This window comes from Hakea prostrata, chromosome 2, assembly GCF_041222555.1.
Source record: "Hakea prostrata isolate BN-2017 chromosome 2, UWA_Hpros_2, whole genome shotgun sequence".
Taxonomy (NCBI): domain Eukaryota; kingdom Viridiplantae; phylum Streptophyta; class Magnoliopsida; order Proteales; family Proteaceae; genus Hakea; species Hakea prostrata.
Genome location: NC_142601.1, coordinates 46,261,094 through 46,287,977, shown reverse-complemented (window position 1 = coordinate 46,287,977; position 26,884 = coordinate 46,261,094). Strand labels below are relative to the sequence as shown.

The following is a 26,884-nucleotide window of genomic DNA, read 5'->3' as shown; positions in this document are numbered from 1 at the left end:
ATGAAAAGTATCCATTTATTTGGACTAAAAATGACATGGACCAAACCTCAGGGGTCCAGATGAAAATTACCCTAAATAATATGCGCAGAATTCATACTAGATTTGCAGTAGAAAATTTAATGGAAGAAACATGATCTTCTGTGCATAACTCATGCTAGATATGTGCAGAGCACATGCAGAAACAATGCTTGAATGTCTGCTTAGTGTTGTCTTACTACTTAATAAGTCAGCAGTCACCTAATCTGCCTGGATCCCCAGGTGGCGCCATGAAAATCCCAGAACAACTATGGACCATAATCTACATTTTCTTCCTTTATATATATGCTAATTAAACACCAAATAAATGGTAGCATTTCAGTCATTAGCTAATTAAATAGATTCATAATCAGCAACAAAAGAAGGCTGCATCTTAACATCTTAAAATGATAGATAGTTGAAGAACAAATAGTAATACAACCAATACAAAACTACTAAGATAAAATGAAACACATACAAAATCAGAAGAATGAGAAAAACAACAGATCATAATGAAAACAATATATGGCTTACTCCTCCATCCGCTGATGCATGAACACAACCAAAGGAAAACTCTCAAGTTCTTTTGGTAATCGATAAGCAACAAGTCGATCATCATCTCTAATCAAGGATAATGAATCATATGGCTCCTCCAGATAACGAAGAATGCGATTAGTGTATATCTGCACATGACTTCATGTACTTAACAACTCAAACTAAAATGGAAACATCTCAAACTAAAAATAATATATTAAAGCACTTCAGCTACTCCCAATTTACCAAAAACATGCAACTCCAGACCTAACTAACTGTAGTTCATGCAAGACCAACTCATTTCAACAATTTATAAAAGCATACCTCTGATACCAAAAGGGTTTCATCACTCCTTAAAGAACAACCACTGCTCAAGGCCCGAATAAGATCCTTGCAATACCCAACTTTGGGCACAGTAACCGTTATTGGAGATGGCAGTGTCGTTCCATCAGTGCTCAAGATTGTTACAGTCATTGTCCTCATTGTTGTTGAAGGTAAAGGGAGCGATAGGTACATGAATGGATCAAATGTAACAGAGACTTTCTTGCAAACAGGGCAGACTAATGTGGACCTGTATTGACCCTGCAGCAGAGATGGAATGTTCAGTTAAGGAAGCAAAGGAACTAAATCCAAATGTTAAAAACCAAGTGCCAGCTAACTGCAACAATAGTTTGTGAAGAAAACCATGAGACCAGTCCTCTAAAATTATAGAAATCATTAAATCGTTAAAAAGAAAAAAAACCCATCATTGGTGCTAAAGTTCATTGAAGACTTCTCTTAAGTGATTGGTTCAAAGTCTAAAAATTTATAAATGACAACAAAATTGATTTGGTTTCAAAATTTTAAGGTTATAATAACAGTTCCAAACCAAATCTTCCATTAAAAAAATGAGTTGTATACAGCCAAACCCGAATAGGTGGGATAAGCTTAAGCTGAGATGAACCACCCAAGACCTAACTGTAATTTATGAAACATACTGAAGAAAAGATGCAGCAAAAACAAGAGGTTGAAAAAACCTATAAGAAATACTTACTTGGCATACATCAACTACAATGGAGTCATTACGAGCCCGATGATTCTGCCAATATTCATCAGCAACTTCTCCATCTGGACGACCGTCAGCATCTTTGGCTTCTATGTAAGGCTTTAGTTTCACACGATTTAGGTCTTCATGGAGTCCATCCAACAGAAAAGCAAGTAGCTCCTATGGAGCAACAACTGCAAACCATTATTATTTCCTTCTCACTAGCAGCATCAAAGAAACTAAATGGATCACTAAACTTTTCAAGATTGATACTGACTTGGGAATCATGCTGGTTAAAGCCACTAAACTGGGGGGAAAAATGAGAAAGCTTCGACTTGAACACTTTTGGTGACACTGGAGATGCCCCAGGAGCCCACAACTTCCGTAGCAAGTCTCCAAATGCTAAGGCAATTTCACCCTGACCAAGAAATGGCAATTTGGTGAGAAAGAGAATAATATATCCTGCAACAGGGAGGGGGGGCATTTTCCAAGAACAAAACCAACCCAAAAAATAAAAAATTACAAATAGAAGTACTATTACTTTGAGACCATAGTTAAATCAACCTAACTGGATATCAAGCTGTTTTAATGTCGGGTTCCAGTTCCCCCAACTTGACCATTAGCATTCACCAGAATGATGGTCAAAAAATAAAACTATACTTCAGGTACAAATTTTTCCTTTCCTAAGACATGAATAAATAGAAAAGACATACAAACATACTTCCATTCCCAATGGGTTGTCCTTGTTTATTTCACTAGTGTAATCTCCAAGGAAATAGTCAACAAGCTTTGGAGTATGTGCCAGACACTGGATTGCACTGTTCATAAAACACGTATTTCCAAGATTCTGTAACCCTGTCAAGCCCAAAGAACCACTCTCTCCAATGCTGTCATTAATGGAAAGTGAGCTACCACATGAAGAAATTGCCATCTTAGACTGTTGGATCATAATTTCATTTTTCCTCCCTTCCTTAGACTTCATTGAATCTGACAATCCATAAACTTGCAGTTCCAGAAAAATCTGCAGACAAGTACAGCAGAACAAGAATATGAAAAATGAGTGGCAAAACAAGTAATGCCAAAAATGACATAAAAAAACAATAATATTAAAATTTTTCTGTGTAAAAAAACCACTGTACTTGGACACAGTTTTAAATAAACGCTAATGGAACCTCCAGTATTCAATGTTTTATTTTAAACCTTGAAAACTGAAACTAAACTCTAGTATACAGATCCTTCTCTTCAGATACTTTATATAAGATAAAAATAATAATAATAATAATAAGTAAACCAAAAACACAAAAAGGTATCACTATGTTGATCATTCATCTAAAAGAAATAAGGTGAAACACAGCTAAATTGGTTTTCTTTCATAAAGAGCAAAATCAAATGATGAACAAGACTCAACCTAAAACATCCAAGACTTTCGTTGAACAGAGGTAAGAAAATGTCGATCATTCATGTACATGTTATCATGTGAAACACAGCTGAGCTGATCTCCTTTCATCACGAGAGAAACCAAATGAGCTTGAATGGGACTCGCCCTAGTACATCTAAGACTTTGGTTCAATAAGAACCCGAAAGCCTGCAATTTGACCCAGAGAATCATGTAGCTTAGAATGCCAAGCAGTGTTAGAAATGTGGAAATGGGTATCAATAAAGAAAACTAAGTCTAGTTATTTTCGTATGCTTTGTAAATGCATCACAAATTTCAACTGCTATGAAATCCACTGCATAGAAGAGGAGTATTGACCTTCCTTGTCTTCCACACCACCAATCTCCTTGTGGAAGTGCTTTACTTAATCATCATCAGCAATTTCAAATTTACTACAAAAGATGAATTTTCTCTCAGTTCAGACCCTCAAGTTATAATCTTGTGACCACTTCAACCACTAAAAACAGGGATTCGGGATAAAGGAAGTGGATACAAAGACACTTATAAAAATGATTAAGGGAAAACACGCAGCAGCGTGGTGGTATAACTCAATAAGGTATACTCACAAGAGAGAACTTGATAGAAATAGATCTGTACTAAGGACAAAAAAAACTTCACACACAACAAAGGTGTTGCAACACCTTCTTTCTAAAATGGCTCTCTCTTGTTCCTCCACTCTTTTGTCTCTTTTTCTTCAAGAAATACACTGTGAATGGGGGGATTCATCTCTATTTATAAGGAACGTAAACCGACTATAACATAAAAATAACAATTTTTTCTTCGTTCTTCAGATTTCTTCAAGCTTCAACTCCTTTCTTCCAAATTCTTCTACTTTCTGCTCTGTCAAACTTCTATTACTTTCTTCAAACTTCTTCTTCTTTCTTCAAACTTCTATTACTTTCTTCAAACAGAGCTCAGGCATGATCTATTTATAATAAAAAGAAACAAATAAATTACAAGTATACCCTCCAAAGATACAGGAATACCCGACATGCCTGTAAACTCGTATTACAACATCCTCATCAAGTTGTTGCATAGATATCACGCATGCCCAACTTGCTAAAATAGAATGGAAAAATCTTATTACTTCAGCCCTTTAGTGAAAACATCAGCCAACAGATAAGTGGGCTGAACCAATAGGGTACAAGCAACCCCTTAGTCAAGAATTTCTTTGATGAGATGATTGACATGTTTCATCTTGTGATGCTGCACTTGGTTTTAGATAGACTTGGACCAAGATTACTAGATTAGAGACTTGGGCCAGTAGTGATACTTCCTTAGAATTGTAATTCTTCAATTTTCTAAGGGAAACTTCCTCTCTCAAAGAAAGTGTATTTTAGGACCCTGGGAGGAAGCCACATGGTGGGGGGAGAGTGGTCATCATAACCAACTACCAGTTGGTTGGTTATAAAAGAGGGGAACAAGATGCGGGGGAAGGTTATGAAATGTCTATATGAGCGTTAAGGCAGCGCATGCTGTAGGGGATGACTAGCACCTTTTTTTCTCTAAACCAGAGTTATCTTTATTTTGTGCTTGTTCTTTATTTCAGTAATTAAATATTATTAATTTTTGTATTCGATTTGCGGGTTCCCAACAAATTGTCAATGGATTGCATTTCAATCCGAGGGAAGGAAGAGACCAGATTGTCCATGTTTTCCGGTGAAGGGGATGCGCAAGGATGGCTTACAGAGGTCACACTCTTCTGTTTAGCACACACAATCAAGTACGAGGATCGATTGGTGTGGTTCTCCAACATCTCAAAGGGAAAGCATTAGGGTCTCCCAGAGAAAATGATCAAAGTTCGATTGGGCAAGCGTCAAGGAAGCACTGAAACTAGACATCAATGAACAAGCCACTAAAGTGCCGAGAGAGACAGTTGAGGGCACTTTTTGCACCGTGGTTCATGAAACATCTAAATTCAAATCCACTGAAGCGGAGAAGGCTGAAGTCGTAGAAGATGCTCTAAAAAGTTTCAAAGCGATTTAGACTTCTGGTGAAGGTACGGCAAATAGAAACAATGGCGGTGAAGCATTGGTTGAGTTCTTCACAAAGGAGGAAGAAGAGGCCAAACAGAATGGAGGATGGGAAAAACAAGCTAGGACAGAGAGAATGAAGGTCGGGCAACACGGTCTTTGGAAAAACAACCATGCCAGAGCGCGATAGTGAGAGAGGAAAGCAATGTCAAGGCATTTATCGCGTGAAACCCAGGGGAGAAGAGAAGGAAAAAATGAGCATGGATCGAGAGGTGATTGCATCCCTGGTCCGGCGAAGCAATTGGCCTAGCAAACTAAACCAAGGGCGTGGGCTTGGCCAACACTAAATCAATTGAAGCATTTGGCCCAGCAAAATAAGTCAGAGACGTGGGCTTGCCCAACAATAAAAGGCTTGTCAATGGGCTTTTAGAAAAAGAAGATCTCGGTCCAGCCTATACCCTTGACCCAACACCCAGCCCAGCGGTGCACTTACCTTGGTCAAACTGAAGTAAATGAACCAAGGTCCCTTCCGAATCAAGGGATCAGTCTAACCACAGTCCAGTCAACCCAAAAACAGACCAGACCATTGTCTTCAACCTCACAGCCACGCGCAGGACCTTTACTTGGACAGAAGGCTTTCCCAAACTTGCAAACCAGAAGGCACAACAACGACGAAGCAAATCGATAGCCTAAATTTGGTGGCAAGGACTTTGCTTCTCCGTAAGAACTCCCGACTCGAAGGACCAACGGAGGAGATTCGACTGCAGAAACTAGCATCTCAAGCTACGGATCCTACATTGTTTTCGCATACGACACCTGGTACAATCGAGGACAGGTGGAATCTTCCAATTTACTACATAATGAGAAGGAATTGCCAGAAATGAAGCACCTAATGCTCCAAAACCATTGTTCAAGAGGCATCCAACATAGAGTACATAAGGTGGATGGGACGAGCATCTTACAAACTTGTATTTGAGTACTATGGTAGAGATCAGCGGTATATTTGCTTCAGGCTCATCGTTGCAACCTCAGTCCTTGGTTGTATTCAATACACTTGTGATGTATGTAACTCTTTTCATCCTTGGCGTTGATGGAAATCATATTCCACTAGGCAAGCCAGGAACCAGTTAGCTAGCCCTTGGCCTGTCATGTTTAGAACAACGTATGTGCTTGATATTGCAAAACAATTGGGGTGCCCCCTTTAGGAGATGGGCATGTGCAGTTAGTGTTTGTTGTTGTTTTCAAGGTCCCAGATAATGCAACACTAAAGTTGGATTAGTTCCTTCAATTGGGACTTGGGTGAAGAATGGAAAGAGTTAATTGATGCAAACCATTAAACTGGGGACTGGAGTTGGACACCAGATGCATCTTTGGAAATGGGCCTGCTATTGGGTCTTTGCGAACATGGCGGAAATGACTTGGTTGTGTGGCAAGTATGTGTAGACCAAGTTTCTCATCTTACTTCACCTTGAGGACAAGGTGAAATTCTAGTGGCCAGGAAAGTTAGGACCCTAAGAGGACAACTCATGGAAGGGGCAAAGAGGGTTTTTTTTCCTCCCCCCCCCCCCTAGGAGTTGTGTTACATATTGGAGGGGGGGAATATTACTTGTATATGCCGCCGGCAAGCTTTGAACCCCTGACCTCCCACTTGGGAGGTGAGATTCTTAACCATTCCACTAACCGTCCATTGGCAGACAGAGAGGGGTTATCGTAACCAACTACTAGTTGGTGAATTATAAAAGGGGGAAAGATGTAAGGAAAGGTTATGGAATGTTTATCTGAGTGTTAGGGTAGCCTGTAGTAGGCAGCATATGTGGTAGGGGGTGACTTGCACCATCAAAACCAGTATTATCTTTATTTTGTGTTTGTTCTTCTTTATTTCAGTAATTAATATTATTAGTTTTCTATTCGTTTTACAGGTTCCTAACAGTGTACCACAGATCTTCTATTTAAGACTAGGATGCTTGGTTGTTGCCTTGTTGATACTCTACTTAAGGCGAACACACATCTAAATGGCGAAAATGGGCACCGATGGATAAAGGAAGCAAACTTCTTAGGGGACAGATGCAGTTAAGAACATCCAAAAGGGTCAATTAGAATTTGAAATACTTAACTTTGGCCCATAGCCCTCTGTCAACACTAGGTCTTATTTTGGGTTTATTAATGTAATGAGCCTAATTGCTGTAAGACAGAATCAACTATTAGTAGATTTGGATTTGACTTGATTATTGGTAGATTTAGTTTCTTTCTTTTTTTTTTTTTTTTTTGGCTAGGATCTTCAAGATCTTTTATGTTTTCTTGTAAGATCCCCACACTTGGGAAGATTTGATTTGTTCTCAGATTACGTAAGTTAGGACTTTAAATAAAGCTCATGTTATGTCCCTTCGACACAAGTCGGAGTCATTCAATTCTTTCAGCATGGTATCAGAGCCACCTCTGATATAAGAGCAAGCACCATCCATCGCAGGACAAGCACCACCCATCGCTGCCACCATCTAAAGCCACCACCACTTGCCGCCACCTTCACCACCCTTTTATCAAACCTAGCACAACCACCGTCAGCCACCAAAAACTCTAGTGACACCTCCTAGGTGTGTCATCCTCCACCTGCAATAACCTAGGAGTGTCGATCTCCCTTTCCTTGGCCTTCTTTCACCCTATGGTAGCCCCTAGAACCATCGACTCTCACATGCGATTGTTCCAAGGCTATCGCCCTTGCCTTCTACCTCCTTTTCACCTTGCAATCTCCCACCTAGGAGTATTACCTAGCCTTTGCGATCCTCCAAGGGGTGTTATAGGACTTTCCTAAACCCCACTTTCCTATCACCTGTCCTACTAGGAACTTCCACAACAAGCGGTAGAAGTGTAGAACATAGAGCGATTGCAAGCCTTTTTGTGATCTATCTAGGCCTATCGCCTAGCCCTTCTAACCTTGTGATTGGTCCGAGATCCATTGCCCCACTGCTAGAGAGCACCTAGGGCCATCGCCCTTCGATGTTCTGAATTTTTTTTTCTCCCAAAAAGTTCCTTTTATGCTTTGTTTGTGGTAGTAAGCACTTTTCTCCTACCAAAGCTATTTTTCCTTAGTTCATGCCCTTTCTTCATTCTTACGATAGTCGATCCAATTACCCCTTCCTTTTTTGATACATGTAGTGTTGAGGATCCTCCCATTTCTTCTATTTCTCAAGACCGTGATTTTTCTCCCTTTCAAATGACCAATGAAACTTAATAGGACCAATTATATCCGCTGGTCTCAACCTATTTCTTCATATATCATTACCTAAGCTCCATCCAAGTTATCCCCATTCAATCACTATAAATATCATTAGTTCTCCTCAAATTTCAAATTTTCAAACTCAGATCGACACCTGGACGCCTAGGTGACGCCTCGACAGCTACACTTGATACCATAAATATCATCTAAGGATGCATTACTTGTAACCATAGAGCCCTAACCTAACCTTTTTCCCTAAAACCAAGCTTGTCCACCCCATACGAGTTGGTTCTCCTAAAAAGTTATTGGAATAACTAGCCCTCACTTAACTGAGGCTACATCATAGGGGGGTTTTAGGGAGGCAAAAAATGTAGACAACATTACCCCTACTTTCACAAAGGCTGTTTCCACCTCGAAATCCATGACCAGTAAATGGTGTAGAATTCATAAAATTAGCTGAATGCTAAGTGAAACAGAGAGACACCAACAAAGCTTCCGTCAAATACATCAGCTTTTTACCTCTTCTGACTGACGTTGACCATCTTTAGGAAATTTATTTCTGTCATTTATTAAAAGAAAGTTTATCCGCCCAGAGAAGTCCCAAATGCGTACCTGTCATTAGCAAATATATACAATTACTTCAGCCAAAAAAACCATCGGTTTCAAGTAACAGGTTAATCATTCAGAAAATTACCAGCTCCGAATCAACACTGAAAATTTTGCAGGCCCTTTTGTAGAGTTCAACTGCATTATCCTGTAGGATACACATTAAATTTTTCAGATATAAATATACAGCACCATGCAAATGAACAAGAAGAACTACAGTAATCCTATCATCTATGATTCTAAAGCATTGAGACAGAAAATTATCAAGAACTATATATAAATGTGGCATGAAGAACACATTGGAAGGACAAACACTTCAAAGCAATAATAGCAATGTTTATGTAGTCCATTTGGAGAAACCCATCATGCAGACCTAAATATCTGCTGATCTAGTTTAATTGGACTCAGATATCCCGGATATATTTCCAAGCTATCTCATTTGCAAAGTTTTATCCCATAAGCAACACACTGTGCAGCACAGCTAATATGTCAATTTCAGTCAAGAATCAAGCTTTGGATGATCAGGAAAAAGTTTAAACTTTTTTGACAAATGGCCAAATGGTCCCCTGGAAAACCACTGGTTTAGAATTGTGAAATACTGAAATCAGTCATCATGGCCTTGACAACAGGAACTACATCAGGAGACGCCATAACAGATGTGCATATATGGTGGGGAGCATCCACGATGTATGACATGCAAACAAACAAGGAGTGATTTATCTGTCAAACAGTCAGATCAACTAGTACCAACTGTAAGGCACTGTTTCACGAGATGCAATGATCCAAGATCCCGAAGAAGGACAATTTTCCAATATTGAGTTCCCAGCTCTCCCTCTCTATTTTAAGAAATATATAGAAACAGTAGGCACTGGGAGTGAGCGAACAAGCCAGGGAGAAAGGGGCAACTACTTCTCTATAGAAGGGAGAGGAAAGGTTTATCCGCTCATAATGATGGTAGAGCCTCTCCGGGTTGGAGGTATAATCGTAGTCATAGAACCTAGTGCCGAAGGCTTCCACACAAGCAGAGTCCAGGGGGCATTTTTCTTACGCAGCCTTACCCCAACAATTTATACTCTGAGGCTATTTCGGTACTGTTAGGAACCCACAAGTTCCTAACAAGTACCTCAACCTCAGGCTACAACTGTGGTCCACTGACAATTTGATCTAAGATCATCAGATATACAAAAATTACTTGCACATAAACCATGTTGAATGGGAAGAAACTACAGTCCCACTTGGAGTTTCCTCAAACGTGTTTATGGAAACCATGAAGATGGGGCAGGTCTAGACGGTTTTGGCCAGTTAGCTGAAGGATCATGTAACAGCATCAAAGGCTGAATTCTGTCAGCAGGACAAACTACACAAGGAGGCCCATTTTGACCTGCTGACACCCACTAGCAATCGAGGGATTTGAATAGTGGCCAAAAGAATGAAACTTTGACTTCTAACTTTATTTTGCCAGCAGGGCCTAGCCAAAAGAATTGCCTAAAAGACGAGCACATGTTACTTGAACCCATTAAAATTAACCATATACATGCTCTGAAAAATGCCAATCCTTCCATTGCAATGAAAAAGATAGAGAATCAAACATCACAGATAAAACTAGAGGCAGAAACACGTATCAGAACTCCATTTAAAACAATACATAAGAGGATATGGCTGGACATACTCAGAACCTTTGTTCTCCCCACTGTATGTTTTCCATCAGGAAAGGTATATGTCAATCACTGGATGCCCTGGAACGAGATTTTCCTTCAAGAACCATGTGCCCTAGCATGCCAGACCACAAAATAACAATTCGATGGATATAATTTCTTCATTCATCCAAAGAACCACTTTTCTCAAGTCTCACAACATGTAAGCACTGATCATCCAACTGTAGATCAAGAGCCAACAGTAGCTTTAGATCCATCAACACAGAAACAGCATCACCAAGGGTTCTAAATCAACCAAGATGATGTTATCTTCAAAGTCCTTGGGCAACCCTCCCACAGCTACTACTGGTTCTGGAACTTCGATAAAAGTTGAGTTTCAACATTCCCATTAAGTGGCGTCCACTCATGCTGAACAAGAATGTCCAGGGGAGACCATTATGTATCCCCATTCCGAATAATGGATTCAAAGCATAGACTGGAAAAATTCAAGAGTGAAAAAAATCTTGATTTTGAATTATCTAACACAGATACAGCAACTGACCGCCTTTAAATGTCTATTGTTTCTGTATTCCAAATGGATGATTTCCGGATTCCCAACAATTGTGACACACCTAATTCATGCATAAGGTTTGATTGATGCACCAAAGTTATAGTAACTGACCACCTTTGGATATCATTGTTTCTATTGAATCTATTCCAAAATGATCACTTCCAAATACACAACAATTACGAGACACTTCCCCTGCTTCACCAAAAGCTCCTTCTGCAAATAGATATGAACTCTCAAAAACACCTCCCCCCTTTTACCCAAAAAAACTCCCCCTGCTACACAATATCCATAGATAGGGGTGTATACAGGTTGAAGGATCCGATAGGGACATCATCACATCTGCATTCTATTATATTTGAATGAGTTTGGATAATATCTAACAGTCTTGAACAATATTGAGATAGTTATTCTTTTAATATAGAATATCCTAAACGGGTACGAACATAGTTTGAATACGAACTCTCAACCGCGTGTTCACATCTGTATCTTTTATTTGATGAATTTTTTAAGGTAGAGATTTTAAAAATTTAGCAATTTTCCAAATTCTACTCTTCTTAGTCTTTGGTCTTCTGACATCTTTTTTACAATTGATTTTCTTTTGTATTTACTTTAATAGAAAATCTAGAAGAAAAAAAACACAGTATCTTAAGTTAAATATTTGCTAAAATAAGAAATAAAATTAAACGTTAAAACTTAATCAGATGATTAATTGGTCAAAAAAGGGTATTTCCATATTTGAACCTCACTTGTTTTTAGATGGATTTAGATTCCCTAAACTGAAACGAATGCAGATTTGTAAGCGGATTCTGATAATCCATTTAAACATCTACCCATAGGGTAAACCAATTTATACTCACAACAACAGAACCTTATCGCCGTAGTTTGAGAACTTGGTTCTGGAGCCAACTTGGTCAGCCAAATAGCCAAGTTGGACCAATGTATCCCTGAGTTAGTGCACCATTTTTTAGGTTGTAATTGAAACCAGGTTTGGACAAGAAGCATATAGTTATAGTATAATTATGAGACTTGGATGTTGGTTCGTCTTGGAATGCAAAAGAATAAAATAAAATAAATAAATAAAAGAAAAAAGAAAAAGAAAAAAGAAGAGAGAGATTACTGATATCATAGTGAGTTCTCAATGTATGCTATCCCAACTAAATGGGGCTGGCAACATGGCTCCTTGCCCTCCAAACTGTTCTAATCAACACCATACTTGATAAGATGTTAAGCTAAACATTTCTTTCCTCACTATTTATCCGTGGTTGGTTAGGACTGCCCCTAGCTCTTTTAGCTTCCTCAATCTGGAATTCTGGATGAATCCACTTCTCTAAATTGGGCTGCTGACAGCCTCTTTTGAACATGGTTATCTCACCCTAATCGACTTTCACACAGCTCATCCTGAATCAAAGGCTGCTCCCAAGTTAATTCTGATATGACCATTCCTTACATTTATCCTTCAAGGTTACATATTCATCTTAACTCCTCATCTCCACAACACTTAATTCAGTATCCATGCCTGTGGCTGATTTATACTTGGTTTCTAATTTTAATCCTAGGAAGCTTCTATTTTGATGGGTAGTGTCGTCTTCGGAGGCCATATTACCAGAAAAATTATCACTTAATAGGCTGTGGGGATATTCTAACCATCTCTCATGAATGTCCTTTGTCACTTATTAGTACTATCATTGTCAATTTTAATTCATCAAAAATGATGAGGATCTCTACTCTTTGATGCAGCCCTAATTAATAAGGGCCACTTCTTGAAATTTTGGTTATGGGATATGAGGGGCTCCGTGTGATATGGGCTGTGTGATGGGATGACCTTTTAAGCAAAAAGATTAAGGGGTTTCGTGGTTGATGACCACAAGCTCTTTAATGATATTTAGGAACTCAAGGGTTTGTAGCCCATCCCATTGGAAATTGATAAATTCAAAAACTAGGGTCAATAGGTGCCAAATTGGTTGAAACTTGGAGGCATGGTATAAATTTTGGTCAAAACCACTGAAATTTACCCCGGATTTGATTTTTGAAAAGAAAGAGACGAAACCTGGGAGGAAACGAAAAAGTACCAAGTTTCAACCAAAACAGTCAAAATTTTGACCAAGATGGGTCGAAACCTCAAAATCTACAAGATTTTACAGGTTTCAATAGCTTTTGTCTGATTTTGCCCCCTGAGTTTCGAACCCCAAACCATCTTTTTGCTGGTTTTTTGTGATTTCACCATATTTTTCACCCTAAATCAATAACTCTTTTGCCTTCAATCACACCATTTGCTCCTCCTCTGGGGATTTTAGAAGATTCTTGCAAGGTTTGGTCCAAACTTCTCATTTTTTTTACTTTTGCTGGCTTGATGAGTGTCATACGGAGTATTTTCCCATATGACACATTTTCTAGGATGGGATATCTACATTAAGCTGAAGATCCTACCTATAGAAACACAGTGCATCAATTCTTAGACACTTTAGGTATATCATGTCACGGGAAGCTTTCATCTAGTATTCATTATTCAAAGTACTACAATTCACAAGGGATGGATCCACCAATTCCAGTCATGCACTCAACTTGGAATTGAAGCCTAGGACTATGTTTTTGGTTATTGCATTTTGTTGTATATGTAATTTTTTGTCAAACAATTCACGTGTACAATAAAGTTTGTCCAAATTTACAAAGTTGGTATTTCTTGGAATCTCTCATCTGTTAGTATACTTGAATAATAACTTTTCATTGTTTTTTAAGCAAAATATCAGTTCCATTGTGTTCATTATGCTTTAAAAAGGCAGTAGGCAAGAGATCAAATTAAAAACACATCATATAAGGGTTGGACATGCTTTCGAAACTTGGGTCGAAATGTTCCAAGGCAAAACTAGCATTCTTGGTTTCTAGCTTGGTCGAAGCCCGCCTCAAAACTGAGATTCCGATCCTTGCTTGGAAAGAATGTATGTAATAGTATAAATGCATGATCCCACAAGTTTGATGGGGTTTGGACGGCTAAATTGAGAGATATAGGTTTCTTTTTTTAGGAGTCTGAGGGAGCACGAAAATTCAAGAAAATTTTCTATCTTGAGATTAGACGGTTAGATAAGGTCAACCTAGGATATTAGGTCATTGGGGTTGGGAGGATGATATACCTAAAGTTTGGAACAAATCTAACAGTTAAATTGACGTAGATCTAACCTTGAATTTTGCATCCCTTGAAAAGTCCAAATTTTCAAACAAAATAAAAAATCAAGAAAAATAAGAAAGAGGGTGGTATGAGAAGGGGAATGCAGTGTCGGCTGCCAAATACTTGGATGGAGCCTTGAGGATGGAATTCACTTGAACATGGAGGTTGAAGGATGTCTCCTATCCAGCCAATATCAGAAGTCTAAGCTTGATTTCACTTAGAACCTTCCTAGGGTTTGGATCTTCAAACTAATTGATAGAACCAGATCTGAAGTCCTAACGCTTGGATCATCAAACTAATTGACAGAACCAAAATAGAAACACATACAAAGTGCTCAAAGGGAAGCTCTCATTCAATGTTGAACTCTACTCCTTAATCTAATCAATGAAGGGGCTTATTCCTTGCCTTATATAGGAAGTGCTACTGAAATTAGGACTTAGAAATTGATTTGAACCAGGAAAATAGAAACTAACTAACCTAGACTGAGGTAGCCTCTTAAAATTGAAATAAAACATAAGAAAGAGACTATTCTACCCTTATAACTTAAGTTGCGGAATATAATTAGACTGATAAACTTACTTATTTTCGTACTTGACCAAATTGATGAACTTTTGGGCCCATAGTATAGGCTCATGACCACAAAAATATATTACACATAGGCCCAACACCTATATCTGTCACCCTAGGTTGATTTCAAAGGAAAATGGACCAATTAGGACTTGGATATGCATCACCCTTTAAAAAGGGCAAACCCAAAGCCAAAGGTTTCCGCACAAGCAGAGTCTAGGAGGCAATTTTCCTACCCAGCCTTAACCCAACAAATTTTTGCTGAGAGGCTGTTTCGATGCCTTGACCTCAAGCTACAACCAAGGTCCACCAACCATTGATGCCAAGGCCCACCCCTAAATTTAGCTATTGTATGGATAGCTTTTCCCTTGCCTTTGTGTTCAAGTTGCTAAAAAGAACTTAAATCCTTCTTCTACTTGATGAACCCACCATCTTACAAGCTTCATCATGGCCAACTTGTGATTTTTTTTTTTTTTTTTTTACATAAGCCCCCTCTGTTTCAATTGGAAACTCGGCTCAACCCCCTCAAAATTGAAACCTTACAAAGCCCCCCTCCACATTTAACTTCATCAGGTTTCCGTTAGTTTCAAATTTACTTTTACAATTCTACCCTCACTTGATAAATTTATATGAAATCTTATACAATATTTGTGAGAAATTTTTTTTTGCATGAGCCCCCTTTGTTTTTATCAGAAACATAATGCAACCCCTCCAAAATCAAAACCTTACAAAGGCACCCGTCACACTTCACACCTTTAGTGAAGGTACGTTGTTAACTGATTAAAGTCAAATTAATTTGTTGATATGACCATATTGACCATAGAGTGATAAAATGATAATGCAAGAGTTTATTTTAATAGGAGGAAATTTCGCTCATTTAATTTAGGGTAATATGGTGACATTAAAAATATTATTTGGGATTTTAAAATGAAAACTAAAAATATTACTAAACACTTTTTTATGAATTTATTAAAAAAATAAAAATATTACTTAAGATTTTTTTTATGAATTTATTAAGCATGGTAAAAAAATAAATCCATATTTACGTTAAAAGAAAATTGACCGCCTAAAGTGTGGACGGGCCTTTGTAAGATTTTAATTTTGGGGGAGGTGTGGAGTGTTTACAATAGAAACAAAGGAGGTTCATGTAAAAACTCTTTAGGATTTCAAATAAATTTATCAAATGAGGATAAAATTGTAAAATCAAAGTTAAAACTACAGGAAACCTAACGGTGTTAAATGTGGAGGGGCACTTTGTAAGGTTTCAATTTTGAGGGGGGTGCACCGAGTTTCCAATAGAAACGAAAGGGGCTCACATAAAAAAATTCTTTTTTTTATCCTCTCACTATCCCAAGTTTTAAAACTACATTTAGCCTTAATGATCACTTTAACTTCCTCATCTTCCACAAAATCTCCCAAAGGGGTAACATTTTCCTTTTGTTCAAGAGTTCTTTAAGCTCCAGCATCATTATCTTAGAGCCAATAAGCTACCCCATGGTACAATTCTACATAATTTGTCACAAACTCATGATTATCAATCAATATAAGATGGTTAGGATTTGCACATTGTAACCTTATTGTCCTTATCATAGTTGTTAAAGCATCACTTAGGCTCGCATAGGCAACAGAGCAGGCTTTTTAGGGCAAAACACTAGTACTCTTCTTTCAAAATTCAGGTATATCTCCTTATCCTTGCTGCTCTTCATCCTTTTCCTTCTCTTTTCTAATTTTACCTCACTGTCTCTTGACTTCCTGTAACTTGGCTTTGTAGTGCTCTGGAAGGTACCTTTCTATGAGCTCGTAGTAGAGGTCTCTCCCCATCGTACCTCACCAATCTCTGGCGACTCCAACAAGCTTGGTTCTGGCTAGCCGCATTTTCCTATCCTCAAAGAGATCGTACCAATCAAAGTAATCCTCTAGGGCTTCCCTCCAATCATGGAAAACCTATGGATCAAGAGATCTATCGAACTCCTTAAATTATAACTTTACCTTGTGGTGGTCCGCACCTTTGTTTGTTCTTGGCCTCAAGTATTCTTCCAGTGAGGGTTGTGCCTTTGTTGCCCATCATCATTCTCATAACAATCAACAATACAGTTTTCATACCTTGACTCTCTAGTGTGGTTTTTTTTCTCTGGAGTGATTGGGGTGATAGAGATTTGGATCATCATCCCTATGCCTTCTTGCACCACTTCCTCCTTCTCCATGGGGCACATAGACTTGTGAGTTGAGTCTAGGTGGTAGTGGAGGTGGAGTTGGTGGTGTCTGCATGGGGTCTCCAATTCTAGCCTATTCTCGATTGGTCACCCTTGTATTCATCTCTGTCATCTATGTAAGTATCTCTTCTTGGGCCTTCGGAATTTGCTCCAACTGTCTATTAATGCCTAGTTCATCCATAGTGACTTAAGACTTCTAGAAGTTGCTGGCAACTATAGCTCTAATACCAATTGATGTAAACCAAGTTTTAGGGTTAGGGTTTTAGGGAATCCCACTAAAACTAAAGGCTGCCCAGAATCTTCCAGCAAAGAAAACTAAGTTTATAGGGTATGTAGGCTGTAGGGTGAGTTCTAGAACTTTAAAACTTGCTGTAACACAAATTCCAGATCTGATTGTTAACAAAAAGGTATTCAAAAATAGGGTTTAAGGGTTTCGGCTTGGTGGGTGAAGGGAATAATTACTGCTGTTTTGTAATTTCAGAACTTTCCCTAATGAGTTAAGAGAGTAGGAGAGGGTCAAATTAAATTAGGGTTTAGGTTTTAGAAGCTAAAGATGATCTGCAGAAAATTTTGATGGAGAAGATGAAGTGCAGGAAGTTTCCAGACCTAGGGAAACAATGCTTACTTAGGAAAGTAACAGTAGGACTGTTGCCCCGGGGATGATCTGATCCTATGGGGAGAAGAAGCGGGGGTTAAAGGGCTGGGGCAAAGGGAATTGCAGAGGGTGGGGTTTGGTGCTGCCACAGGGAAGAAGAAGAGGGGATGGAAGGGGAGTTTGCTGGTGCTAGGGGAGCGGTGGGAGAGGAGCTGGGGAATGTCGCAGGGATTAGGGGAGAGGAATTACGCTGCTGTCGGTGGTGGGGAAGAAGCTGGGAGGGCATGTGATGTGGTGGGGGGGCTCCTAGGACTTACACAAGGAAGAGAAGAGGTGGGGGAAGGCTGTGGGTGAGAGAGGAGGATGGGGATGGGGGCTGCTGGACTTACTTGTTTACTGCTGGAACTCTTGAAGAAGATGGCCTGAATGCTTGTAAGTGCTGGAATATGGAAGAAGAAATTGGAATTGATGATAGAGGTGCTGATCCTTGAACAACCATGATCCCTAAACTCATATTTTATTCAATAATACAGACTTGAAGAATTACAAAGAAACAATACGCTATTTACAGCTACTAAAAGTGAGATTCCTTCATAGATTAGGATCCCACCACATAATCTCGACACTTGAAATAGAATCCATATATCTAAAAGACACATGCTGAAAATAAAAGATTAGATAACCTACAACTTTAAGTTCACTAGAAAAAGAACTCCTTAGGACACTCAACTACTAACTCAACAACTACCTCAAGTTAAGAAGCATTAACGAAATTGGACTCCAGGACTAAATCTGGAATTAATTCTAATAAAATATGGCTGAAAATGCCCAAAATACCCTCCTAGGGGGTTCGGCCACCCTATGGAGGTTTCTTGGAGCTATCAAGTGGACCCCACTTAGGGTTTCAGCCAGGGGTAAGACTCGTCATCACATCTATTCTGTTTTAATAGAATTCTAATTTGCAAAATTATCCATAAGTTAGGGTTAGGGAATTAGAGGGATTTTGCAATTCCAGGGTTTCTAGGGTTAGGGTTGAATGTAAAGTAAGGGAAGGGGATGGGGACCCTAAGGCAATATGTAAATGAGGATCTATGGATGGTAATACTAAACTAGGGTTTAGGGTTTTACAGAATTTTAAGAATTGGATGGGGACCCTAAGGCAATATGTCAATGAGGGTCTATGGATGGTAATACTAAACTAGGGTTTAGGCTTTTACAGAATTTCCAGAATATGTCACAAGTGAAAAAGAAGAGAATGAGAGGATGAGCCTGGGGAATGGAAGGAAGGGTCTAAGGTGGGGACGGGTAGTAATTCTAGACGGAGGGGAGAAAGCCTGCAGTGGGATAGGGGCTGGGAGTAGAGGAAAACAGATGAGGGAGGGTTGCGTGGGATGCAGGAGTGGGAAATAGACTAAGGGATTCAACTTGCTTAATGGGAAAGTGGACTGGTCACTCAATGGTTGCTGTAGTTGCTATATCCAAACTGCTGCAGGCTAAGAAGAAGAATGAAGAAAATTGCAGAAATTCAAAGCACACAGCTGCGGGGATCCTTCTTGGAACCCATGACTCCAATTCTCCTTCAAATCAGTTTGGAATTTTGTTAATAAAGTATTCCAGTCTAACTTGTTACAACTGAGTGGGGCTTTATTTATAGCCTCCTAAGGAATTTCAAATTAGGACTACAAAACAAAAGAAGACAACTTAGGACTCAATTAGGAATACAATTTTCTTCCCTTCATAGTCAAACTTACAAATACTGTCCCTCTCATATACTCATTATCAAATAACCCAGGTCTAACCAGAATAATATCAGTCCCTTCATTGGGAACCACATCACACCAAATCTCTTCTAAATAGCATAGTTGTCAAAGCGTCCACCTAGGTGGCAAAGCGGTTTTTCAACCGCTTTTTTTTTAACCGCTTAATTGACGACCAATTTGCAAAGGAACTCCAAGGCCCAAAGTGACATAGAACCTATTTTTTGCTTCGGGGGCGCTGCCCCCACACCCCCGCCGGCAACAGAATGTGAAGCATAAGCCATACTCAACATCAAAAATCAATGAATCAACAAATGTCTAGGCAAACGCTTTGACAACCATGGTTTGATGAGATGAACTTATGTTTGTGTTACTTTTTTTAATTATTTTTCATAATTATGATTCTTGAATGCTTTTTTTGGGGATGAATGTGACTATTGAATATTTGTTTAGCTTATTATAGAAAGTAGTTGTATTGAAAAGTAATTTAAAAGCAGTTATACTGAAAAATTTTGACCCAACCGCTTTGGTCGCCTAGGCACCGCTTTGTCGCCTATTTGACTAGGCGGGGCCCCAATCACTTTGGTCGCCTTACCACTTTGACAACTATGCTAAATAGGAATGGAGACTAATGCATATGAGACATCTGAACTTTACCTCAATAACTTCATCGTTGAGAAGTCCCACTTGATACAGGTTGGGATGTTCTTCTATTGGAAGTTTACACTTTTCAATAGAGAGCTTAAAAACTCATTAGAACTACACCTGCTATCAATAGTAGCTCTTACTGTGGATTTACCTGCCTAAATCGAGAGTGGAACAAACTACTTTGCCTCCAATCCTCCTCGTCAATCTCACTCACAAAAAACTTGGAAAGGATGTTTGTGGAAGGACCATATTCAAAATAACCTTCAGTAGGGGAACTTTTTGCTAATCCATACGTGACTCTAGCTATAGTAGATTCATCTATCTCTGGCTGTTACTGGTTACTCTAGCTCTAATACCAAATTGATACAACCCAAATTCTAGGGCTAAGGCACTTGATGAATTTGCCCTAAAATAAGGGATACTCTAGGGTCCCCTCCTTGTGAACCAGCAATCAATGACTAACAATTGCAGTTGAGGATTATGTGGGATGGTTTTTGTGAACAAAATGAGAAACTTTAAGTTAACAAACTTGTATGAACTGGGGAAAATTGTATCTTGGTTATGGGAGGATTAGGGAAAGCTAGGGTTTCAACAAAATCTAGTTGGGAAAGCCGGAAAGCATTTTGGGAACTTTGGGTCTTAACCAAATAGGATGGGAACAATAGGGGAGATTAGAGTTTTCAATCAACTAACATGGGATAGTTTTGGGGAGGTTAGGGTGTTAACAATATCGGTATGGGATGGCTTTGGAATATAGACAGACCCTAGGTAGGATGGGTGACATGTGAAGCCTGCAGTTGGGTCCTGGGAAGGTTTAGGGATGAATGGGTGAATATTTGGAGCTGTCTTTAAGGTTCTTGGGTAATCTTCAATGGGTTCTCAAGTTCTTCAATGGATCTTGGAATTCCCTTTCTTCTTTTTTTATCTTTCTTTCTTCTTTCTTTCGTTCTTTTCTTTCTTTCCTTTTTTCTTCTTTACTGCCACAAGGGGCAGAAGAAGGGGGAGGGGTCTGCGATGGGCAGGGAAGGGGATTGGGTAGGGGTGTAACTTACTTGGGAGGCTGGGAGCTGGATGAGCTGCTGCTGATCTTGATGAGGCTTCATGGCTACCGCAAGATTGAAGAGGATGAAGAAGCAAGAGAATGCTTGTAGAATTTTACCAAAACTCTCTCAATTCTCAATACCTCAATCCAGGTTGTGGGGTAGGTTCCCACGACTCCAAGTCTTATTAATTCTCAAGTGGTCTTGTTTACAAGGAGGTGGGGGCTCTATATAGCCTTACAATTGGAAAATAGACCTGGACTTAAATAAGGAAACTAACTTGGACTCAAGTAGGAATCCACTTTGGACTCGAAATCCCTTTGCAACTCAATAACTAATACCAAACCTAAAAGAATCTTCTAGAAAGAAAAACGACGTGCAAAAATTAAATAAATAACAGATGGGAATCTTGCTTTAAAATTTATTTCACTGGGATTCCTATTCTGACCAGGACTTCCAAAATTGACTCAATTGAAAAACTAAAGCTAGATATAGACTCATAAAAATATCAGGGAAATTACTGGGCCCCTCTTGGGTGCAAAGGAGGTGGGGGAAAGACCAGAATACCCTTCTGAAGGTTTGGCCAGCCCTTCGTGCGGCATTGGGCGCCCATCACCAATCAGGCGATGGTGGATATCATGGAATGGAGTGCGCCTGGTGACCCTATTTTCATATGAGAACGTGCGGGGGATGCCGCTGATATCTTGGCGGATCTTCGCGGCTTGGTTCTTGGGCCAGTTGCTGCTGGTTCTTGGGAGGGGTGGGCCTGCTTACATCATGGTGAACATGAGTTTGACTATTAAAATTGCTTACTGCCAGCTTGGCTGCTGCTTTCCTCCTCAGTGAGAGAGTGCATTATTGTACTAAACGCCCATATTACTCAGCTGCAGGTGCTTAAAATCAAGGAAGCTGATTGCACTTTGTGTTTAAAGTCCAAGTATAGCTTCCTGATGTTTCACGTTCAAGTACAAGAATGCTGGTTCCTTGGTGTTTAAAGTCCAAGAAAGCTGTTGGCATTTAGTGTTTGAGGTCCAAGCTCCTGTTTTTCCTGTGAATCAGCTTCTGTTTGAACATATAAAATACTGCAACAACAGTGAGTTAAATTTGAATTTTGCACTTACTCCTAATCTTCAAGAAGAACATATAAGGTTTTTTTCACAGTGCTTCTGCCAAGTCCCTGCTAAATGGGGGAAGCCTTGTGCACTTAGTACAATCCCTTTTTCTCCCTTCCCAGTTCTATCTAACCATTTGATGTTCACCCCCTTTGGACCATACCATCCCCAAACCGCCTTATAAAACCATTCATGTATGGTTTGAATCTGACCAGTGGATTTCTGAAAATTAGCCTTTTACATTTCAGTCCTTTTCCTTCTAGGAATCATCTATGAATGCAGATTTAAACCCCTGATTTAGTTGCAACTTTCAGCATATCTTCTCCTACATATTAACTTAAACTAACCCCCACCCCACCCCCACCCAAAAAATAAATAAATAAATAAAAATAACTTAACCTAACCTCAAGGGAGGACCACCCCTAATTTTACCATACCTGAAGGGCTATTTCTTTAAAATCTTGGTTTATCTGGTCCACATTCAATTGAGGCTACATCACCCTAAGTTTACTCTAGAACCCTAACTTTTAGAACCGCAATCCTAGCCATCAGATCCTGTCCCAGCCTTAATTCTTATCATAAACTTAACATCCCCTAATTTCCCCAAATCTACTCTAAGTTTATTCTAGAACCCTAACTTTTAGGACCGCAATCCTAGCCATCAAATCCTGTCTCCAGCCTTAATTCTTATCATAAGCTTAACATCCCCAAATCTACCCTAAAGTAACTCTGCCGTAATCAAATTTCATGACAAGGCTCCACTATTGGCCTTTAATCCATCTAAGGCTACATTACTACCAGTCTCAATAGTCCAATTCGATCATCGCTCCTACATCATGCAAATAGGATAGCCCCCCTCCTTCCCCAGGGGGAGGAGGGGGAAAAAAAAAAAAAAAACCAAAAAAAAAAAACATTTCTAATTCGTTGTTAGAGTTTGAATGCCTTGATAGCCCAACAAAACCAATACATGACTTCCTTAACTCCTACGCCTATGAACTAGTTTTCTACATTATGACTCACAGCTCACCATTTGTCATTTACTTCCAAGAATAGCACTTAAACATACAATCCAGATATCTTTTGGGCACAAAAAGCCCAGAAGTAAGAAGAGATTTATTTGGCCCAGGAGTAAAGAAGAGATCTATTTGGATGCACCTCATGCATCAAAGTATCAAACATTATAACCAAAGCGCCTTTACACCATGAGCCTACTTCAGAGAGATCATGAAGGGAAACGAAAAAGCAACATGAAGTAATATGGGCTGACCTTTTTACTGATCTTTACAGACAATGAGTTTGCTTCTTGTATAACAGAAACTCTAAGTTGTAAGGGATAGACATCTGCGATATCCTCTACTGGAGACAAAGAGCTCCTACTGTCCTTCATTGTTGCATTATAATCACTGTGCCTACAAGTGCAAGAGAACCAAAATCAATATAAAGGATATACCGCTAACTTCAGAAAATAATAATTATTATATATTAAAAGGATGATGGAAAAAACCAAAAAGTAGCAAACTTTTAAGCTTTAAATCATCGGCAGTGTACAATGCCTACAACCCAGATACCTCTCCTTTCCATTATAACTCTGCAGTGCCTTTGTCTTGGCACTTCAAAATAAAATGGGCATTATAATGAAATTCCCTCAGAATTGATCTGCATTTTTTATACATGCGATACTCAATGAACTGATTAACAGAGAAGCAAATATAATTTCATTAGAAACTTCTCAGAATAAGCCACATACAGAAAACAGCATAAGTTAAGAATGCAGTAAGCCATTCAATAGAATACCACATTTTTTTCAGGGGACCATATTTCCCCTTCTTCTTCTTCTTCTTCTTCTCCTTTAAATGCCCGTGAACAAAATAATGAGAAGAAAGAAAAATAAAAACATTGAAATCTAGGCATACCCGGACAGATACCAAAAAAAAAGAGAACGAATGGCAGGTATTATAATGAAAATCAAAGAAAATACAAATAGAAACGAAAAAACAAATTAAGATAACACAAAGATTTAACATGATTCATAAACCAATACGAGTTGCTAAGCCCACGAACAAGACTGCAGATGCTTCACTATGTAATGGACAAAAGTTATAATGAGGATCACTCAAAAACGCCCATAACAGCACTGCAAGCTCTCACCTAATACCCTAAGTCAAAATATATATATATATGTAAATACTCCTCCATCAGGTTGGTAGTACCATACAACTAAAGCGAATCTCATTCAGGTGGGTAACCAAATATGTCAAACCTTTGGTAGTGCCACCAGCAAAGATGCCCAAATCCCACTACTTGGATGAAACAAAATCTGGGCCTATTAGAAGTATCTGATTGAAACCCTTCTTCAATGCAATAGGGAAGATCTATTTTATCTACTGAAGAACCACACTCTTATCACTTCCTTGCAAGGAAATCACCAACTGGATTTGCCTTAGAGCAATGAGACAACTCCAATCAAAAAAATTTCACCAATAACAAAAGATTCAGACAAATAACTATACTTATTTTTCCCTAAAATTGACCAACAAACAGCACAGGATTTTAAGTTGCCCATCAATAATTTGATGCTTTTAGATTTTCCCCCATCTGTCTTAAGTGATTGATCCCTAAGAATATGTAACATAACTTTTGGGAAGGAGCATAAGAATAAAGTAGGGAGCATCTACAGAAAATAAATGAAAGCAACTACAAATGCTGACAATAACCTAATAGGCAACAGCGCTCTGACAGTATATTGAGTTGGTTATGGTTAGAGTAGAAAAGTACTGCAGTGGGAAGAGTGGGCGAGGAATGAAAATACAGCCCCCCCAACCCAACCATCCATTTATGATCTAGATGAATGGAAAAAAAATCAAAATTCGATGAAAGAAGATAAGCATTTAAAGCAAAATCAATAAGAAATATAAAAGTAATTAAAATAATGAATATCATCTCAATTTCATCCTCACCATTTTAGCGCTTGTAGCCACATTTCCCCTGAAACCAAAGCATAATCCCGACCTGAGACTCCCTCGTCGGCAAGGCCATTTGGTCCATAATCCTCTTCTCTTCTGAGGTTAAAGTCGATATCAGAATAGAATATGCTGTTAATGATCTTCATCGGGCCTCCATAAGAAGTAGACGTCGCTGTATACGAAATCCCTCTGTCCTTGTCCGCATCTTCAGGAGATGACTCTTGAGCTTCTTTCCACCACCTGAATTCCACTCCATTCATCAGACATCAAATCAATGTTTCTAACAAAAGAACAACGAATCTACTCCATTCTCTAACTCACAAACAACATAGAAGGAACAAACTTCCTCCAAGTACAGGATAAACACATTCCATCTTAAAATAGAAGGAAAGAAAAGTAAAGGAAGAAAACAAAATCCCTAATTAATGAGTTAAATTGAACAACTAATTTCAGATTTAGAAATCAAACTCTTAGTAAGATCTATCAAGAAGGTGAAGTAAAAAAAATAATGATTGATAAAACAAAACAAGAAGAATAAATGCCTGTAAGGAACGAAGTAGACTCTTTCATCTTCTGAGAAAGAATGCTGAGCCCCATTTGAGAAATCGTCAAAAGCGCAGCCGTTCATTTCTTGGGATTTAGTCTCGGCGGAAGAGATTTACTGAATTGAAGCTCATAACAGCGAGAAGAACGAAGAGGAAGACGAAAGAAAATGGCCGATTTGCTTATAAAGGACAAGCTTTATTTTTTGTGAAGAGGATTCGTCCATTCGGGGAGGGAAATTTTTATAAAACTTTTGAGAGAAAATCGGAAAAAGGGGATTTTTTTTTTTTTTTTTCTTTCGGAAGAAAAAAAAAATGCTCACTACAGGAGAGAAGCGTGCAAGCCTGCAAGGGGGATGATTTATGATCTAAATTACCGGAAACTGATTCGGTATCGGTTGTATCAGTTTTGACCGGTTTCTAGATCGGTTTGGATAAGCCTGCAGTCAACCGTTTTCCTTTTTACCTCATTTTATGTAAAAATGATTTTTACCAAAAAAAAAAAAAAAACAAATTTTGGTAGGTTCATAGAACAAAATTCCATTGAAACTTGTGAAATTTCCACCGAACTTTTCCATTTTGGAAAATACGAAACGAAACTCATGAAAACTGAAAAAAAGTCCTCAGTTTCGATCGAAACTATTGAAATTTCGTCGAAACTTGTCGAAACCTTGAAACCTATCAAAACTTGGTTCAACCCAGTTTGACCAGTTGGTTCATGAGGAAAAAAAATTCCCAAATTTCATGGGAAACTTGGAAAATTTCGTGGAACCTAGGAAATTTTGTGGAAACTTGGGAAATGTCATGGAAACCTGGGAAATTTTGTGGAAATTTAGGACTTTTTCCTGTAAATTTTGTAGCTTTCCTAAATTTTCAATTTTTTTGTTTATTTCATGTTTCCCCAAATACCCACGACAAATACCTTCTCCATTAGGACTTCCCTATCCAAAGTGCGTATTCCCTTAAGTTGGTTATCTTAAGCATATTGATGACCAAACTCATAAAGTTACAGTTGTCGATTAACTTGACAATCATACTCAGCTCACAGGATGAATCCACTATTGGCACTCCTCTTAACACTAAGTTGTATTTTCCTTTTATTGTCAATTATTTTGAAGTTATAAATTATATATTGAATGTTATGTGCTTAAGTAATTAAGTTTATAATGTACTTTTTGGACAACTCTACATTGATGTTATGTATATTGAATGACATATCTACATTGATTTTTTAGCAACATACAACAAATGCATTATTTATACTCTAATTAGCTTAAA

At 38.6% G+C, this 26,884-nt stretch overlaps 1 protein-coding gene across 1 annotated transcript in view; it reads right to left on the bottom strand.

Annotated features, from left to right (window-relative positions):
• Nucleotides 1-25,900, bottom strand: part of UBP8 (ubiquitin-specific protease 8) — a 31,323-nt gene extending 5,423 nt beyond the window's left edge. The window contains exons 1-10 of the mRNA XM_089144719.1: nt 25,607-25,900; nt 25,059-25,304; nt 23,369-23,510; nt 8,890-8,949; nt 8,715-8,807; nt 2,295-2,594; nt 1,851-1,991; nt 1,583-1,753; nt 874-1,131; nt 550-698 (exon numbers count right to left, since the gene is read on the bottom strand). Of these exons, the coding sequence (XP_089000845.1) occupies nt 550-698; nt 874-1,131; nt 1,583-1,753; nt 1,851-1,991; nt 2,295-2,594; nt 8,715-8,807; nt 8,890-8,949; nt 23,369-23,510; nt 25,059-25,304; nt 25,607-25,692 (1,646 nt within the window). The 5' untranslated portion in view covers nt 25,693-25,900. The remainder of the gene's footprint in view (nt 1-549; nt 699-873; nt 1,132-1,582; nt 1,754-1,850; nt 1,992-2,294; nt 2,595-8,714; nt 8,808-8,889; nt 8,950-23,368; nt 23,511-25,058; nt 25,305-25,606) is intronic.
• Between the last annotated feature and the right edge of the window lie 984 nt (nt 25,901-26,884).